At 49.3% G+C, this 19050-nt stretch overlaps 1 protein-coding gene across 1 annotated transcript in view; it reads right to left on the bottom strand.

The window, feature by feature from the left end:
* Window positions 1-8415: 8415 nt before the first annotated feature.
* LOC134909101 (alpha-1,4-N-acetylglucosaminyltransferase-like) overlaps window positions 8416-19050 on the bottom strand; it is a 158213-nt gene continuing 147578 nt past the window's right edge. Inside the window, exon 3 of the mRNA XM_063915538.1 lies at window positions 8416-9015. Coding sequence (XP_063771608.1) covers window positions 8428-9015 — 588 coding nt within the window. The 3' untranslated portion in view covers window positions 8416-8427. The remainder of the gene's footprint in view (window positions 9016-19050) is intronic.

The following is a 19050-nucleotide window of genomic DNA, read 5'->3' as shown; positions in this document are numbered from 1 at the left end:
GTGTACATTCTCGGTATCGCCTGCCTAGAGAAGTGGAACCTAGATGGTATTTGGTAACGGGGGCACACTGCCTCAATAAATTGTCTAGTTCCCTGTGAACTAACGGCGGATACCGGACGCACGTCTAACACCAACATAGTTGTCAAGGACTCAGTTATCCGCTTTGCAGTAGGATGACTGCTGTGATATTTCATCTTCCTCGCAAAGGACTGTTGAACAGTCAATTGCTTACTGGAAGTAGTACAAGTGGGCTTACGACTTCCCCTCTGGGATGACCATCGACTCCCAGCGGCAACAACAGCAGCGCCAGCAGCAGTAGGCGTTACACGCAAGGATGCATCGGAGGAATCACAGGCAGGAGAGGACTCGTCAGACTTGCCAGTGACATGGCCTGCAGGACTATTGGCATTCCTGGGGAAGGAGGAAATTGACACTGAGGGAGTTGGTGGGGTGGTTTGCGTGAGCTTGGTTACAAGAGGAAGGGATTTACTGGTCAGTGGACTGCTTCCGCTGTCACCCAAAGTTTTTGAACTTGTCACTGACTTATTATGAATGCGCTGCAGGTGACGTATAAGGGAGGATGTTCCGAGGTGGTTAACGTCCTTACCCCTACTTATTACAGCTTGACAAAGGGAACACACGGCTTGACACCTGTTGTCCGCATTTCTGGTGAAATACCTCCACACCGAAGAGCTGATTTTTTTGGTATTTTCACCTGGCATGTCAACGGCCATATTCCTCCCACGGACAACAGGTGTCTCCCCGGGTGCCTGACTTAAACAAACCACCTCACCATCAGAATCCTCCTGGTCAATTTCCTCCCCAGCGCCAGCAACACCCATATCCTCCTCATCCTGGTGTACTTCAACACTGACATCTTCAATCTGACTATCAGGAACTGGACTGCGGGTGCTCCTTCCAGCACTTGCAGGGGGCATGCAAATAGTGGAAGGCGCATGCTCTTCACGTCCAGTGTTGGGAAGGTCAGGCATCGCAAACGACACAATTGGACTCTCCTTGTGGATTTGGGATTTCAAAGAACGCACAGTTCTTTGCGGTGCTTTTGCCAGCTTGAGTCTTTTCAGTTTTCTAGCGAGAGGCTGAGTGCTTCCATCCTCATGTGAAGCTGAACCACTAGCCATGAACATAGGCCAGGGCCTCAGCCGTTCCTTGCCACTCCGTGTGGTAAATGGCATATTGGCAAGTTTACGCTTCTCCTCCGACAATTTTATTTTAGGTTTTGGAGTCCTTTTTTTTCTGATATTTGGTGTTTTGGATTTGACATGCTCTGTACTATGACATTGGGCATCGGCCTTGGCAGACGACGTTGCTGGCATTTCATCGTCTCGGCCATGACTAGTGGCAGCAGCTTCAGCACGAGGTGGAAGTGGATCTTGATCTTTCCCTAATTTTGGAACCTCAACTTTTTTGTTCTCCATATTTTATAGGCAGAACTAAAAGGCACCTCAGGTAAACAATGGAGATGGATGGATTGGATACTAGTATACAATTATGGACGGACTGCCACGGTTAGGTGGTATAAAAAAACCACGGTTAGGTGGTATATATTATAATAATAATACAATTATGGATGGACGGACTGCCTGCCGACTGCCGACACAGAGGTAGCCACAGCCGTGAACTACCGCACTGTACACTGGTTGATAAAGAGATAGTAGTATACTCGTAACAACTAGTATGACACTATGACGACGGTATAAAGAATGAAAAAAAAACCACGGTTAGGTGGTATATATTATAATAATAATACAATTATGGATGGACGGACTGCCTGCCGAGTGCCGACACAGAGGTAGCCACAGCCGTGAACTACCGCACTGTACACTGGTTGATAAAGAGATAGTAGTATACTCGTAACAACTAGTATGACACTATGACGACGGTATAAAGAATGAAAAAAAAACCACGGTTAGGTGGTATATATTATAATAATAATACAATTATGGATGGACGGACTGCCTGCCGACTGCCGACACAGAGGTAGCCACAGCCGTGAACTACCGCACTGTACACTGGTTGATAAAGAGATAGTAGTATACTCGTAACAACTAGTATGACACTATGACGACGGTATAAAGAATGAAAAAAAAACCACGGTTAGGTGGTATATATTATAATAATAATACAATTATGGATGGACGGACTGCCTGCCGACTGCCGACACAGAGGTAGCCACAGCCGTGAACTACCGCACTGTACACTGGTTGATAAAGAGATAGTAGTATACTCGTAACAACTAGTATGACACTATGACGACGGTATAAAGAAAGAAAAAAAAATACCACAGTTAGGTGGTATATATTATAATAATAATACAATTATGGATGGACGGACTGCCTGCCGACTGCCGACACAGAGGTAGCCACAGCCGTGAACTACCGCACTGTACACTGGTTGATAAAGAGATAGTAGTATACTCGTAACAACTAGTATGACACTATGACGACGGTATAAAGAAAGAAAAAAAAATACCACAGTTAGGTGGTATATATTATAATAATAATACAATTATGGATGGACGGACTGCCTGCCGACTGCCGACACAGAGGTAGCCACAGCCGTGAACTACCGCACTGTACACTGGTTGATAAAGAGATAGTAGTATACTCGTAACAACTAGTATGACACTATGACGACGGTATAAAGAATGAAAAAAAAACCACGGTTAGGTGGTATATATTATAATAATAATACAATTATGGATGGACGGACTGCCTGCCGACTGCCGACACAGAGGTAGCCACAGCCGTGAACTACCGCACTGTACACTGGTTGATAAAGAGATAGTAGTATACTCGTAACAACTAGTATGACACTATGACGACGGTATAAAGAATGAAAAAAAAACCACGGTTAGGTGGTATATATTATAATAATAATACAATTATGGATGGACGGACTGCCTGCCGACTGCCGACACAGAGGTAGCCACAGCCGTGAACTACCGCACTGTACACTGGTTGATAAAGAGATAGTAGTATACTCGTAACAACTAGTATGACACTATGACGGTATAAAGAATGAAAAAAAAACCACGGTTAGGTGGTATATATTATAATAATAATACAATTATGGATGGACGGACTGCCTGCCGACTGCCGACACAGAGGTAGCCACAGCCGTGAACTACCGCACTGTACACTGGTTGATAAAGAGATAGTAGTATACTCGTAACAACTAGTATGACACTATGACGACGGTATAAAGAAAGAAAAAAAAATACCACGGTTAGGTGGTATATATTGTAATACAATTATGGATGGACGGACTGCCTGCCGAGTTCCGACTGCCGACACAGAGGTAGCCACAGCCGTGAACTACCGCACTGTACTGTGTCTGCTGCTAATATAGACTGGTTGATAAAGAGATAGTATACAATACATACAACAATATACTACTATACTGGTGGTCAGGCACTGGTCACCACTAGTCACACTGGCAGTGGCACTCCTGCAGCAAAAGTGTGCACTGTTTAATTTTAAATTAATATAATATTATGTACTCCTGGGGGCTCCTGCTATAACAACCTGCAGTGCTCCCCAGTCTCCCCCACAATTATTATAAGCTTTGCCTTTTATACATTGATGTGCAGCACACTGGGCTGAGCTGAGTGCACACAGACTGAGTCACACTGTGTGACTGGCTGCTGCTGTGTATCGTTTTTTTTCAGGCAGAGAACGGATATAGCAGAGAACGGATATATTATATTAAAATAAATAAAAGTTAACTAACAACAACTGCACTGGTCACTGTGGTAAACTCTGTCTGACTCTGCACAATCTCTCTCTCTCTTCTAATCTAATTTCTAATGGAGAGGACGCCAGCCACGTCCTCTCCCTATCAATCTCAATGCACGTGTGAAAATGGCGGCGACGCGCGGCTCCTTATATAGAATCCGAGTCTCGCGAGAATCCGACAGCGTCATGATGACGTTCGGGCGCGCTCGGGTTAACCGAGCAAGGCGGGAGGATCCGAGTCTGCTCGGACCCGTAAAAAAAACATGAAGTTCGTGCGGGTTCGGTTTCAGAGAAACCGAACCCGCTCATCTCTAGTTGCTGGGTGTATGGCTGGGGTATGGGTGTGTGAGGGAGGTTGCTGGGTGTATGGCTGGGGTATGGGTGTGTGAGGGAGGTTGCTGGGTATAGGGCTGGGGTTTGGGTGTGTGAGGGAGGTTGATGGGTACAGGGCTGAGGTATGGGTGTGTGAGTGACGGAGTTTGCTGGGTGCTATGAGTTTGCTGGGTACTGGGCTGGGGTATGGGTGTGAGGGAGGTTGCTGGGTGCAAGGCTGGGGTATGAGTGTGTGAGTGATGGAGATTGCTGGGTGCAGGGCTGGGGTATTGGTGTGTGAGGGAGGTTGCTGGGTGCAGGCCTGGGCTATGGGTGTGTGAGTGATGCAAGTTGCTGGGTGCAGAGCTGGGCTATGGGTGTTTGAGGGTGAGTGCAGGGCTGGGGTATGAGTGTGTGAGCGAAGGAGGTTGCCGGGTGCATGGCTGAGGTATGGGTGTGTGAGGGAGGTTGCTCGGTGTACCGCTGGGGTATGGGTGTGTGAGGGAGGTTGCTGGGTATAGGACTGGAGTTTGGGTGTGTGAGGGAGGTTGCTGGGTGCAGGGCTGAGGTATGGGTGTGTGAGTGAAGTAGATTTCTGGGTACAGGGCTGGGGTATGGGTGTGAGGGAGGTTGCTGGGTGCAGGGCTGGGGTATGGGTGTGTGAGTGAAGGAGATTTCTGGGTGCAGGGCTGGGGTATGGGTGTGAGGGAGGTTGCTGGGTGCAGGACTGGGGTATGGGTGTGTGAGTGATGGAGGTTGCTGGGTGCAGAGCTGGGGTATGGGTGTGCGAGGGAGGTTACTGGGTGCAGGGCAGAGGTATGGGTGTGTGAGTGGTGGAGTTTGCTGGGTGCAGGGCTGGGATATGGGTGTGTGTGTGTGTGTGTGTGTGTGTGTGTGTGTGTGTGATGGAGGTTGCTGGGTGCACGGCTGGGGTTTGGGTGTGTGAGGGAGGTTGATGGGTACAGGGCTGGGGTATGGGTGTGTGAGTGAAGGAGTTTGCTGGGTACAGGGCTGGGGTATGGGTGTGAGGGAGGTTGCTGGGTGCAGGCCTTGGCTATGGGTGTGTGAGTGATGGAGGTTGCTGGGTGCAGAGCTGGGCTATGGATGTTTGAGGGTGAGTGCAGGGCTGGGGTATGAGTGTGTGAGCGAAGGAGGTTGCTGGGTGCATGGCTGGGGTATGGGTGTGTGAGGGAGGTTGCTGGGTGTATGTCTGGGGTATGGGTGTGTGAGAGATGTTTCTGGGTATAGGGCTGGGGTTTGGGTGTGTGAGGGAGGTTGATGGGTACAGGGCTGGGGTATGGATGTGTGAGTGATGGAGGTTGCTGGGTGCAGAGCTGGGGTATGGGTGTGTGAGGAAGGTTGCTGGGTGCAGGGCTGAGGTATGGGTGTGTGAGTGGTGGTGGTTGCTGGGTGCAGGGCTGGGGTATGGGTGTGAGGGAGGTTGCTGGGTGCAAGGCTGGGGTATGGGTGTGTGAGTGATGGAGGTTGCTGGGTGCAGAGCTGGAGTATGGGTGTGAGGGAGGTTGCTGGGTGCAGGGCTGGGATATGGGTGTGTGAGGGAGATTACTGGGTGCACGGCTGGGGTATGGGTGTGTGATGGAGGTTGCTGGGTGCAGGGCAGGGGTATGGGTGTGTGAGGGAGGTTGCTGGGGGTATGGTTGTGTGGGAGGTTGCTGTGTGCAGGACTGGGGTATGGGTGAGTGAGGGAGGTTGCTGGGGGTATGGGTGTGTGAAGGAGGGTGCACGGCTGGGGTATGGGTGTGTGAGTGATGGAGGTTGCTGGGTGCAGAGCTGGTGTATGGGTGTGAGAGAGGTTGCTGGGTGCAGGGCTGGGGTATGGGCGTGTGAGTGGTGGAGTTTGCTGGGTGCAGGGCTGGGATATGGGTGTGTGTGTGAGGGAGGTTGCTTTGTGCACGGCTGGGGTATGGGTGTGTGAGGGAGGTTGCTGGGTGCACGGCTGGGGTTTGGGTGTGTGAGGGAGGTTGCTGGGTGCACGGCTGGGGTATGGGTGTGTGAGGGAGGTTGATGTGTACAGGGCTGGGGTATGGGTGTGTGTGTGAGGGAGGTTGCTGGGTGCACGGCTGGGGTATGGGTGTGTGAGGGAGATTGATGTGTACAGGGCTGGGGTATGGGTGTGTGTGTGTGTGTGTGTGTGTGTGTGAGGGAGGTTGATGTGTACAGGGCTGGGGTATGGGTGTGTGAGTGAAGGAGGTTTGTGGGTGCAGGGCTGGGGTATGGGTGTGAGGGAGGTTGCTGGGTGCAAGGCTGGGGTATGAGTGTGTGAGTGATGGAGGTTGCTGGGTGCAGAGCTGGGGTATGGGTGTGAGGGAGGTTGCTGGGTGCATGGCTGGGGTATGGGTGTGTGAGGGAGATTGCTGGGTGCACGGCTGGGGTATGGGTGTGTGAGGGAGGTTGCTGGGTGCAGGGCTGGGGTTTGGGTGTGTGAGGGAGGTTGATGGGTACAGGGCTGGGGTATGGGTGTGTGAGTGATGGAGGTTGCTGGGTGCAGAGCTGGGGTATGGGTCTGTGAGGAAGGTTGCTGGGTGCAGGGCTGGGGTATGGGTGTGTGAGTGGTGGTGGTTGCTGGGTGCACAGCTGGGGTATAGGTGTGTGAGTGGTGGAGTTTGCTGGGTGCAGGGCTGGGATATGGGTGTGTGTGTGAGGGAGGTTGCTGGGTGCACGGCTGGGGTATGGGTGTGTGAGGGAGGTTGATGTGTACAGGGCTGGGGTATTGGTGTGTGTGTGAGGGAGGTTGCTGGGTGCACGGCTGCGGTATGGGTGTGTGAGGGAGATTGATGTGTACAGGGCTGGGGTATGGGTGTGTGTGTGTGTGTGTGTGTGTGTGTGTGTGTGTGTGTGTGTGTGTGTGTGTGTGTGTGTGTGTGTGAGGGAGGTTGATGTGTACAGGGCTGGGGTATGGGTGTGTGAGTGAAGGAGGTTTGTGGGTGCAGGGCTGGGGTATGGGTGTGAGGGAGGTTGCTGGGTGCAAGGCTGGGGTATGGGTGTGTGAGTGATGGAGGTTGCTGGGTGCAGAGCTGGGGTATGGGTGTGAGGGAGGTTGCTGGGTGCAGGGCTGGGATATGGGTGTGTGAGGGAGATTGCTGGGTGCACGGCTGGGGTATGGGTGTGTGAGGGAGGTTGCTGGGGGTATGGTTGTGTGGGAGGTTGCTGTGTGCAGGACTGGGGTATGGGTGTGTGAGGGAGGTTGCTGCCTGGGTGCATGGCTGGGGTATGGGTGTGTGAGGGAGGTTGCTGGGTGCACGGCTTGGCTATCGGTGTGTGAGGGAGGTTGCTGGGGGTATGGGTGTGTAAGGGAAGTTGCTGGGTGTAGGGCTGTGCAGGTGTGGATCAATGGCAGGCATGCTGATGTGAGTGGCCTGGGCAGCACAGAGAGATAGAAGAGAAAAGGGGATGTCTAGTTTGTAACCATGAGTCACTCAGCAGTAGTTTGGCTGGGACATATTGCTGCACTTCTTCAAATACAGGGCTTCTCCTGTGCCTGCTGTTTGCTGGGACTGAGCCACATTCCATAGCGTAACTGAGGTTCTACAAACCATGGGAGGGGACAATGAACAAGCCGCAGATGCTAATAGAGTAGGTAAGTAGAATAAAGCTCAGCGGTGCAAGTGGGCGGGTACTGGTGGGTATGGCGTACCCTTAACAATTTAGCCATGGGTACGCCTTACCCACCGCCGTCGGGCCACCGCTCCTTTCCTCCGCTGCTGCTCACCCCGCTGCTGCATGAGGGGTCCCCACAATTATGTTGCCATGGGGCCCCCGCAAAACTTAATCCGGCTCTGCTAACACATGTCAATAGCCATATCACTTGCAGGTATCTGTGGGCTGGTATAAATGCATATTAATGACAATGGTTTCCAGCACTGTTACTGTAGCTACCTGTATTTGGCTGATTCCGAATTCAAGTCCACATTAACTGGTTAATGTTTTACAGTTGCTTTAAGAAAGAGTTTTTGGGGAGTTTCAGGGTAGTGTAGCCAGAGTTACACACTATTCTTTTTCACACGTAAAGTGAAAGGACACCCATTGTAGACAGATCTCTTGCACACAGCATGGGGTAGGTGTAAGTGCAGGTGCTAATGAAGATGATCGAGGCTGTGGATGGAAAAACAGTGGGTGGTGTGACTTTCCGCTTAAAGTGTATGTATTAGAATAAGGTAGTAGGCCTGGCTACCATGGCCAGGAATCAGGCCATGAGTAGTACATGGATCCTGAGATCATTAAAAGGACACTTCATTCATTTTTGGAATGGCTTCTTTGGGCTCTAGCCTAAATTAACAAAATATGTAATGCAAAGACGACCTCGTAGATACTTCACATTTGTATGGAATAATCCTGGCTACAGGTGAGTTCTTTCATTCCTCAGAACTGCTCTATAGGTGGATGGACAGTGCTGTTGATAGATATGTTCCACAAGTGTGTTACTCCCAGGTACCATGGTTTTACCTTCACTGTTCATATAGTTCCAGAGATGCAAGGCGTAAGAATTAGGAAAGGTTGGCAAATAATTCCACATCTCAAAATACTTTTCCCAAGATTGATACAAGATAGGATAAAAGCGTTCAGGGCGAAGGTAGTTAATATTTGCACACATGACATCATAAGTAGATGTAAATACTTGAATCCCACACATCCTTTTCATGACACGTGTGAAGACTCCTGGTCCTTGGTGTCCCCATTTGCTGCCTCTGTAATTCTGAACAAAGTTTTCCATGAACTCCCATGTCACGTTATTACACGCAGAGAGCCCAAAAACACTACTGCTGGTAATGTCGATGCTTTGAGCAGCTACAAAATGATCTTTAGGAATGGGCCGAATGGAAATAACATCAGTATCCATGTAAATGCCACCATATTTCCATATCAGGGCAAACCTGCAGGCATCTGAGCTAACATGCGTCCAGTAACGTTCTTTCTTAGGGTTCACCTAGAAATGCAGAAGAATACAGTAAGTGGTGGGAAAATAAAAAAAGGTCTTGAAATTAAGAAAATAATTCCTCGGCTCTCTAGATTATTTGACATACAGTACAACTTGTGCTACATTGATATCACACCATCAGATGAAGCAACTCTGTGCCATATTTAGAGGAGGGGCTATAAATATAGATAATGAGGAATAAGGCTCTGACCTATGAGCAGGAAAGGTAAACAAACACAATTTGATGCGCCTGATTTCATGCCTCTGTACAGGGGCAAAGCTGGCATGGCTTGTGCTCGGAGTGACTGATGTTACAGGCGCCAGCAGGACGTAGAAGAGGTGGGCCACAGTGATTCCTTGGATTGCTGTCTGGGAGATCCGAGGAGATGTTAGGCAGCTCCACAGCAATCCCATGGCACTCAGAAAGGAAGTATCAATGTGTTCATTTCCTCTCTTTGCTCAGCAACATAGGATGGAGGAGCTTTCAGATGACTCAGTGGGGAGGTCCACTGTTAGGAGACTTGTAGGAGAAGTCGACTGCACTGAAGATCAGTGTCGGACTGGGGCATGAAGGGCCCATCGGGGAAATGCTGTTGTAGGGGCCCATGCTTAAGGGTGTGGCCGGGCTCCAGTGGGGGCGTGACCAGCCACCACAGAGGTTTGGCTAGCCATTACAGAGTACATGTTCTGTGCCCCTTGGTAAATACATAATTAACCAAATTATTGTGAAGTATAATGTAACATATTTATAATGCATAATTCAAGTGCACTAGGATAGAGTCTGGAACCTGATCCCTAGAGAGGAGGAGGGCACACAGGCAGTGGGGCCCACCAGGTGTTCACCCCTGTTCCACTTTGGGCCAGTCCAACCCTGCTGAAGATGTAAGAGGGCAGGAAGGAACCACACACAAGAGTCAAACTTAGAACTGCTGAAAAGGTGGATTTGGGAGGATAGACATTTGTACACTAGGGGTTGGGACAGTGGCGTATCTATAATGGGTGCAGGGTGTGTGATGTACACGGGCCCTTGGGCCAAGAGCAGGAACACACTGCACCCATTTCTTCTTCACCCTCCTCTCCAGAGTCCCGTAGCCGGCAGCTGCAGCAGTGCTGTTAGCACTCTGTCTGAGCACTAGAGACTCTGGCACAGTGCCAGAGTCTTCAGCGCATGCACAGGTCTCCCAAAAAATGGCTGCTGCGCCATTTTTCCGGAGACTTGCGCATGCGCTGTAGACTCTGGTACTGTGCCAGAGTCTCTAGTGCTCAGACGGAGTGCTAACAGCGCTGCTGCCGGCTACGGGACGGGAGAGGAGGGGGCCCACACCCGGAGAGTGCTTGTGTCCCCTCCTCTCTAGATACGCCCCTGGGTTGGGATCATTACAAAATAGAAAGTATTGGGGGTTATTATTAAGCTAGTACAGATTAATATACTAAAGAAGACATTGCATTTATTTTTATACTGTTTGGGGACACGCATTATGTTTATAGTTAAAATCTCTAGGGAGTGGGGGACGGACGACACAGATTATTATTATTTCAATAACGTTCGAACAGATTATTGCTATTATAATAAAGGTGGCACTTAAGTACAGAAAAAATGGAAACAATTATTTTTAGATAATAATTTTAATTACCCAGTCAGCCTATCAAAGTTGTTGCTAAATGATGAGGCACTATTCATATATATGACATTGCCAGAAGCAGCGGAAAACATCTCCACCCAGTAGCTGACAGTTGCACTACTTACTGTTTGGTCTTGTATTTTAGGAAATTAATCTTTGTAAATGGTATCTGCATACAAAATGCTACGTTACAGTGATTTCCAGGAATACACTGTAACATAGCATTTCGTATGCAGATACAGCCGCAGTCACACATAGAATATAGGCATGCTGCATATCATTTTAATCAGCAGAAGCTGCTTGTGTCCATAAGCATACCACATGCCCTAGCATTTGCCTAGTTTGCCTATGCGTAGTGCCTACTCTGCATATTATAAGAAGGAAGAAAGAAATGGGAGTCATTTGCTCAGTGCACAAGAGCCCTAATAGAACTTCTTTTATTTCATACATAATTGGCATTTCGAATTGGGGAATTGATAGAACCCTTTCATTATTTATTCTTAAAACATTTCAATAATACACAAGCAAAATGTAAAAGTATAGGCCCTCATTCCGAGTTGTTCGCTCGGTATTTTTCATCGCATCGCAGTGAAAATCCGCTTAGTACGCATGCGCAATGTTCGCACTGCGACTGCGCCAAGTAACTTTACTATGAAGAAAGTATTTTTACTCACGGCTTTTTCTTCGCTCCGGCGATCGTAATGTGATTGACAGGAAATGGGTGTTACTGGGCGGAAACACGGCGTTTCAGGGGCGTGTGGCTGAAAACGCTACCGTTTCCGGAAAAAACGCAGGAGTGGCCGGAGAAACGGTGGGAGTGCCTGGGCGAACGCTGGGTGTGTTTGTGACGTCAACCAGGAACGACAAGCACTGAAATGATCGCACAGGCAGAGTAAGTCTGGAGCTACTCTGAAACTGCTAAGTAGTTAGTAATCGCAATATTGCGAATACATCGGTCGCAATTTTAAGAAGCTAAGATTCACTCCCAGTAGGCGTAGGCTTAGCGTGTGTAACTCTGCTAAATTCGCCTTGCGACCGATCAACTCGGAATGAGGGCCATAGTACAGTAAGTGAAAGATTAGTGGTATCAAAATAAAAACAAATGTCCACAGATAGCACTTATTACCAATTCCTTTCATTATTTTATATCTCTAAGTAGATTTAGGATCTGGTCATGTATGCATGGAATTATAGCTACTTTAGATCAGACTGTATAACTGCAAATGTATCGGTTTACTTTATATGATTTTGTATAGACAGTGGTTGTACTGTAGCTGTGGGTAAAAGACTCAGGGTTGTAAAAGCTCAATGTAATTGTTAATCAGTAGTGATACTGTGCAAGTCTATGTATAAGTTGATACAAGAGGCCTCATTCAGAGGTGCATGCAAAACTTCAAATACGCATATTGAGCAATAAATGGCAGAATATGCATGCGCTGTAAAGACAAAAGTAAGAATGTGCAATATATACCCAGCGCTCATTGGGGGTCATTCCGAGTTGATCGCTAGCTGCTTTTCGTTCGCTGGGGCAGCGAACATGCAAAAAATCGACAGTTCTGCGCATGTGTATGCGGCGCAATGTGCACGCACGTTGTACTCTTACAATGAATGATGTAGTTTCACACAAGGTCTAGCGAAGCTTTTCAGTCGCACTGCTGACCGCAGAGTGCTTGACAGGAAGTGGGTGTTTCTGGGTGTCAACTGACCGTTTTCTGGGATTGAGCGGAAAAACGCAGGCGTGCCAGATAAAAACGCAGGCGTGGTTGGTGAAACGTAGTCGTGGCTGGACGAACGCAGGGCGTGTTCGTGATGTCAAAACAGGAACTGAATAGTCTGCCGTGATCGCAAGCTAGGAGTAGGTCTGGCTCTACTCTGAAGCTGCACAAAATTATTTTGTAGCCGCTCTGCGATCCTTTCATTCGCACTTCTGCTAAGCTAAGATACACTCCCAGAGGGCGGCGGCTTAGCGTTTGCACGGCTGCTAAAAGCAGCTAGCGAACGATCAACTCGGAATGAGGGCCAATGTCACAGCTCTCAAATGCCCTGTGAAGTTGGCATCACAGTAGAGTATCAGAAGGTGGAACGTAGGCCTGCATTGGGCGTGTGCCTGGGGGATTCAGTATGATATCCTGGTTGTCGGGATCCTGTCGATCAGGAGATCTGCACCAGGGTCCCGACAGCCGGAATACTGGCAGCGAGCACAGTGCGTGTCGGCTTGCCACGCTTCAGGCGTGGTGGCAACATTAGGTTGCCACAGACTTATATTATTCCTCGGGTGGTGGTGTAGACCATCACCAGAATGGGGATTCTGGGCGGTAGTTGGGATTCCGACCGCCGTTATTTCAGTGGGTGTCGGGATTCCGGTGTCGATATCTTGACCACTGGGATCCTGGCAACATAAATGCCTTCCTGTCTGGGTAGTGCGTGCTAAATGTCTAGGCCGTGGCATGATGCACTTAACTTTGTAGAGCTGCAACCAGCAAGATTGATGTCACATCTCAGCATCTGAGATGGTTCACTGCATCTAGGTGAGGGCTTGCGCATAGCCTGATACTAATGAAAACAAAAAGAGTCATCCATCCATAATTGGACCTCAGCAAACTCCATCTGTGTCAGGTGAGATAATTCCTAATGCTATTATTAGCTCACCTATATGTTAGCCTAATACAGTGATTTCCAAACACACCTCAATTATAGTCAGTTAAAATGTAGCAGCATGTCTCGCAATGGGGTCATTCCGAGTTGATCGCTCGCTAGCAGTTTTTAGCAGTCGTGCAAACGCTAAGCCGCCGCCCTCTGGGAGTGTATTTTAGCTTAGCAGAAGTGCGAACGAAAGGATTGCAGAGCAGCTACAAAAAAAATAAATTGTACAGTTTTAGGGTTACATTTACTAAGCAGTGATAAGAGCGGAAAAGTGAGCAAGTGGAGAAGTTGCCCATGGCAACCAGTCCGCCCTGAAGTAACATCTATAATTTGCATACTATAAAATGATACAGAGCTGCTGACTGGTTGATGGTGAAATTTCTCCACTGGCTCATTTCTCCGCTCTTATCACTGCTTAGTAAATGTTCCCCTTAGAGTAGCTCCATACCTACTCAGCGCTTGCGATCACTTCAGACCATTCAGTTCCGGATTTGACGTCACAAACACGCCCTGCGTTCGCCCAGCCACGCCTGCGTTTTTCCTGCCATGCCTGCATCTTTTCAAGCACTCCCTGAAAACGGTCAGTTGACACCCAGAAACGCCCCCTTCATGTCAATCACTCTGCGGCTGCCTTTGCGACTGAACAGCTTCGCTAGACCTTGTGTAAAAATACATCGGCCGTTGTGAAAGTACGTCGCACGTGCGCACTGCGCCATATACGCATGCGCAGAAGTGCCGGAATTTTACTTAATCGCAGCGAACATTTTCATCTAGCGATCAACTCGGAATGACCCCCCATATTTGCAACATTTATTACTACAGCTGGCCATATACTAGACCAACTTTCATCCAACCTTCCAACTTGTTTGCCCAACTAAAAAGGTGCTCCACGCACCGAACAGATTTTTTCATCAGACCATCCAACCATCTAACTTTTTCAGCAGAACAGACAACTTCTCTCCAACGTGTTGTGTCACAGAAGTAGGCGGACAGTGTCTGTATACAGTACTTCTGCATGTTTTAAATAAACCAGAGCAATAGTGCCCATATAGTCAGGGCCGTAACTACGTGTGTGCCAAGTGGGCTTGGCACACAGCGCAGTTGCCCTGAGGGCGCACGGCCAGCGGCATGTAATGAGTCAAATTGACTCATTACATGCCGCTGCTGTGTGCGCTGTGCGCCGGCCGCCGCGCTGTGAGGACAGCTACAGCGCCGGGCAGCAGAGAGGGAGGAGGAGGGAGGGGGAGCAGGGAGCCGCAGCAGCGCTATTTCATTGGTAGTAAGCGCCGCTGCAGCATCCCCCTCTCCTTCCGTATTGGCTGCCCGGCGCCAATACGGAAGGAGAGGGGGATGCTGCAGCGGCGCTTACTACCAATGACATAGCGCTGCTGCGGCTCCCTGCTCCCCCTTTCTCCTCCTCCTTCTCACCTGCCTGCACAGAGAGGGAGCTGCACGAGGAGCCTGTCAGCGTGGAGAAGGTAAGTATGTCTCTCTCTTTTTCTCTCTCTCTCTCTCTCTCTTTTTTTCTCTCTCTCTCTCTCTCTTTTTTTCTCTCTCTCTCTCTCTCTCTCTTAGGGGGACACCGTCTGCCGCAATGTGTAAAAAGGGGTCCTGGCTGCCGCAATGTGTAAAAAGGGGTCCTGGCTGCCGCAATGTGTAAAAAGGGGATTGGCTGCCACAATGTGTAAAAAGGGGGTCTGGCTGCCGCAATGTGTAAAAAGGGGACTGGCTGGCGCAATGTCTAAAAAGGGGGACTGGCTGCCGCAATGTGTAAAAAGGGGTCCTGGCTGCCGCAATGTGTAAAAAGGGGTCCTGGCTGCCGCAATGTGTAAAAAGGGGATTGGCTGCCACAATGTGTAAAAAGGGGGTCTGGCTGCCGCAATGTGTAAAAAGGGGACTGGCTGGCGCAATGTGTAAAAAGGGGGACTGGCTGCCGCAATGTGTAAAAAGGGGTCCTGGCTGCCGCATTGTGTAAAAAGGGGTCCTGGCTGCCGCAATGTGTAAAAAGGGGATTGGCTGCCACAATGTGTAAAAAGGGGGTCTGGCTGCCGCAATGTGTAAAAAGGGGACTGGCTGCCGCAATGTGTAAAAAGGGGGACTGGCTGCCGCAATGTGTAAAAAGGGGACTGGCTGCCGCAATGTGTAAAAAGGGGTCCTGGCTGCCGCAATGTGTAAAAAGGGGGGACTGGCTGCCGTAATGTGTAAAAAGTAGAGATGAGCGCCTGAAATTTTTCGGGTTTTGTGTTTTGGTTTTGGGTTCGGTTCCGCGGCCGTGTTTTGGGTTCGAACGCGTTTTGGCAAAACCTCACCGAATTTTTTTTGTCGGATTCGGGTGTGTTTTGGATTCGGGTGTTTTTTTCAAAAAACACTAAAAAACAGCTTAAATCATAGAATTTGGGGGTCATTTTGATCCCAAAGTATTATTAACCTCAAAAACCATAATTTACACTCATTTTCAGTCTATTCTGAATACCTCACACCTCACAATATTATTTTTAGTCCTAAAATTTGCACCGAGGTCGCTGTGTGAGTAAGATAAGCGACCCTAGTGGCCGACACAAACACCGGGCCCATCTAGGAGTGGCACTGCAGTGTCACGCAGGATGTCCCTTCCAAAAAACCCTCCCCAAACAGCACATGACGCAAAGAAAAAAAGAGGCGCAATGAGGTAGCTGTGTGAGTAAGATTAGCGACCCTAGTGGCCGACACAAACACCGGGCCCATCTAGGAGTGGCACTGCAGTGTCACGCAGGATGGCCCTTCCAAAAAACCCTCCCCAAACAGCACATGACGCAAAGAAAAAAAGAGGCGCAATGAGGTAGCTGTGTGAGTAAGATTAGCGACCCTAGTGGCCGACACAAACACCGGGCCCATCTAGGAGTGGCACTGCAGTGTCACGCAGGATGTCCCTTCCAAAAAACCCTCCCCAAACAGCACATGACGCAAAGAAAAAAAGAGGCGCAATGAGGTAGCTGTGTGAGTAAGATTAGCGACCCTAGTGGCCGACACAAACACCGGGCCCATCTAGGAGTGGCACTGCAGTGTCACGCAGGATGTCCCTTCCAAAAAACCCTCCCCAAACAGCACATGACGCAAAGAAAAAAAGAGGCGCAATGAGGTAGCTGACTGTGTGAGTAAGATTAGCGACCCTAGTGGCCGACACAAACACCGGGCCCATTTAGGAGTGGCACTGCAGTGTCACGCAGGATGTCCCTTCCAAAAAACCCTCCCCAATCAGCACATGATGCAAAGAAAAAGAAAAGAAAAAAGAGGTGCAAGATGGAATTGTACTTGGGCCCTCCCACCCACCCTTATGTTGTATAAACAAAACAGGACATGCACACTTTAACCAACCCATCATTTCAGTGACAGGGTCTGCCACACGACTGTGACTGATATGACGGGTTGGTTTGGACCCCCCCCAAAAAAGAAGCAATTAATCTCTCCTTGCACAAACTGGCTCTACAGAGGCAAGATGTCCACCTCATCATCATCCTCCGATATATCACCGTGTACATCCCCCTCCTCACAGATTATCAATTCGTCCCCACTGGAATCCACCATCTCAGCTCCCTGTGTACTTTGTGGAGGCAATTGCTGCTGGTCAATGTCTCCGCGGAGGAATTGATTATAATTCATTTTAATGAACATCATCTTCTCCACATTTTCTGGATGTAACCTCGTACGCCGATTGCTGACAAGGTGAGCGGCGGCACTAAACACTCTTTCGGAGTACACACTTGTGGGAGGGCAACTTAGGTAGAATAAAGCCAGTTTGTGCAAGGGCCTCCAAATTGCCTCTTTTTCCTGCCAGTATAAGTACGGACTGTGTGACGTGCCTACTTGGATGCGGTCACTCATATAATCCTCCACCATTCTATCAATGTTGAGAGAATCATATGCAGTGACAGTAGACGACATGTCCGTAATCGTTGTCAGGTCCTTCAGTCCGGACCAGATGTCAGCATCAGCAGTCGCTCCAGACTGCCCTGCATCACCGCCAGCGGGTGGGCTCGGAATTCTGAGCCTTTTCCTCGCACCCCCAGTTGCGGGAGAATGTGAAGGAGGAGATGTTGACAGGTCGCGTTCCGCTTGACTTGACAATTTTGTCACCAGCAGGTCTTTCAACCCCAGCAGACTTGTGTCTGCCGGAAAGAGAGATCCAAGGTAGGCTTTAAATCTAGGATCGAGCACGGTGGCCAAAATGTAGTGCTCTGATTTCAACAGATTGACCACCCGTGAATCCTTGTTAAGCGAATTAAGGGCTCCATCCACAAGTCCCACATGCCTAGCGGAATCGCTCCGTGTTAGCTCCTCCTTCAATGTCTCCAGCTTCTTCTGCAAAAGCCTGATGAGGGGAATGACCTGACTCAGGCTGGCAGTGTCTGAACTGACTTCACGTGTGGCAAGTTCAAAGGGCATCAGAACCTTGCACAACGTTGAAATCATTCTCCACTGCGCCTGAGACAGGTGCATTCCACCTACTATATCGTGCTCAATTGTATAGGCTTGAATGGCCTTTTGCTGCTCCTCCAACCTCTGAAGCATATAGAGGGTTGAATTCCACCTCGTTACCACTTCTTGCTTCAGATGATGGCAGGGCAGGTTCAGTAGTTTTTGGTGGTGCTCCAGTCTTCTGTACGTGGTGCCTGTACGCCGAAAGTGTCCCGCAATTCTTCTGGCCACCGACAGCATCTCTTGCACGCCCCTGTCGTTTTTTAAAAAATTCTGCACCACCAAATTCAAGGTATGTGCAAAACATGGGACGTGCTGGAATTTGCCCATATTTAATGCACACACAATATTGCTGGCGTTGTCCGATGCCACAAATCCACAGGAGAGTCCAATTGGGGTAAGCCATTCCGCGATGATCTTCCTCAGTTGCCGTAAGAGGTTTTCAGCTGTGTGCGTATTCTGGAAAGCGGTGATACAAAGCGTAGCCTGCCTAGGAAAGAGTTGGCGTTTGCGAGATGCTGCTACTGGTGCCGCCGCTGCTGTTCTTGCGGCGGGAGTCCATACATCTACCCAGTGGGCTGTCACAGTCATATAGTCCTGACCCTGCCCTGCTCCACTTGTCCACATGTCCGTGGTTAAGTGGACATTGGGTACAACTGCATTTTTTAGGACACTGGTGAGTCTTTTTCTGACGTCCGTGTACATTCTCGGTATCGCCTGCCTAGAGAAGTGGAACCTAGATGGTATTTGGAAAAAGGGGGCACACTGCCTCAATAAATTGTCTAGTTCCCTGTGAACTAACGGCGGATACCGGACGCACGTCTAACACCAACATAGTTGTCAAGGCCTCAGTTATCCGCTTTGCAGCAGGATGACTGCTGTGATATTTCATCTTCCTCGCAAAGGACTGTTGAACAGTCAATTGCTTACTGGAAGTAGTACAAGTGGGCTTACGACTTCCCCTCTGGGATGACCATCGACTCCCAGCAGCAACAACAGCAGCGCCAGCAGCAGTAGGCGTTACACGCAAGGATGCATCGGAGGAATCCCAGGCAGGAGAGGAATCGTCAGAATTGCCAGTGACATGGCCTGCAGGACTATTGGCATTCCAGGGGAAGTAGGAAATTGACACTGAGGGAGTTGGTGGGGTGGTTTGCGTGAGCTTGGTTACAAGAGGAAGGGATTTACTGGTCAGTGGACTGCTTCCGCTGTCACCCAAAGTTTTTGAACTTGTCACTGACTTATTATGAATGCGCTGCAGGTGACGTATAAGGGAGGATGTTCCGAGGTGGTTAACGTCCTTACCCCTACTTATTACAGCTTG

Source organism: Pseudophryne corroboree, chromosome 4 (genome assembly GCF_028390025.1).
Source record: "Pseudophryne corroboree isolate aPseCor3 chromosome 4, aPseCor3.hap2, whole genome shotgun sequence".
Lineage (NCBI taxonomy): Eukaryota > Metazoa > Chordata > Amphibia > Anura > Myobatrachidae > Pseudophryne > Pseudophryne corroboree.
The sequence above is the reverse complement of the archived record's forward strand: the minus strand, read 5'-3'. Positions and strand labels throughout refer to the sequence as shown.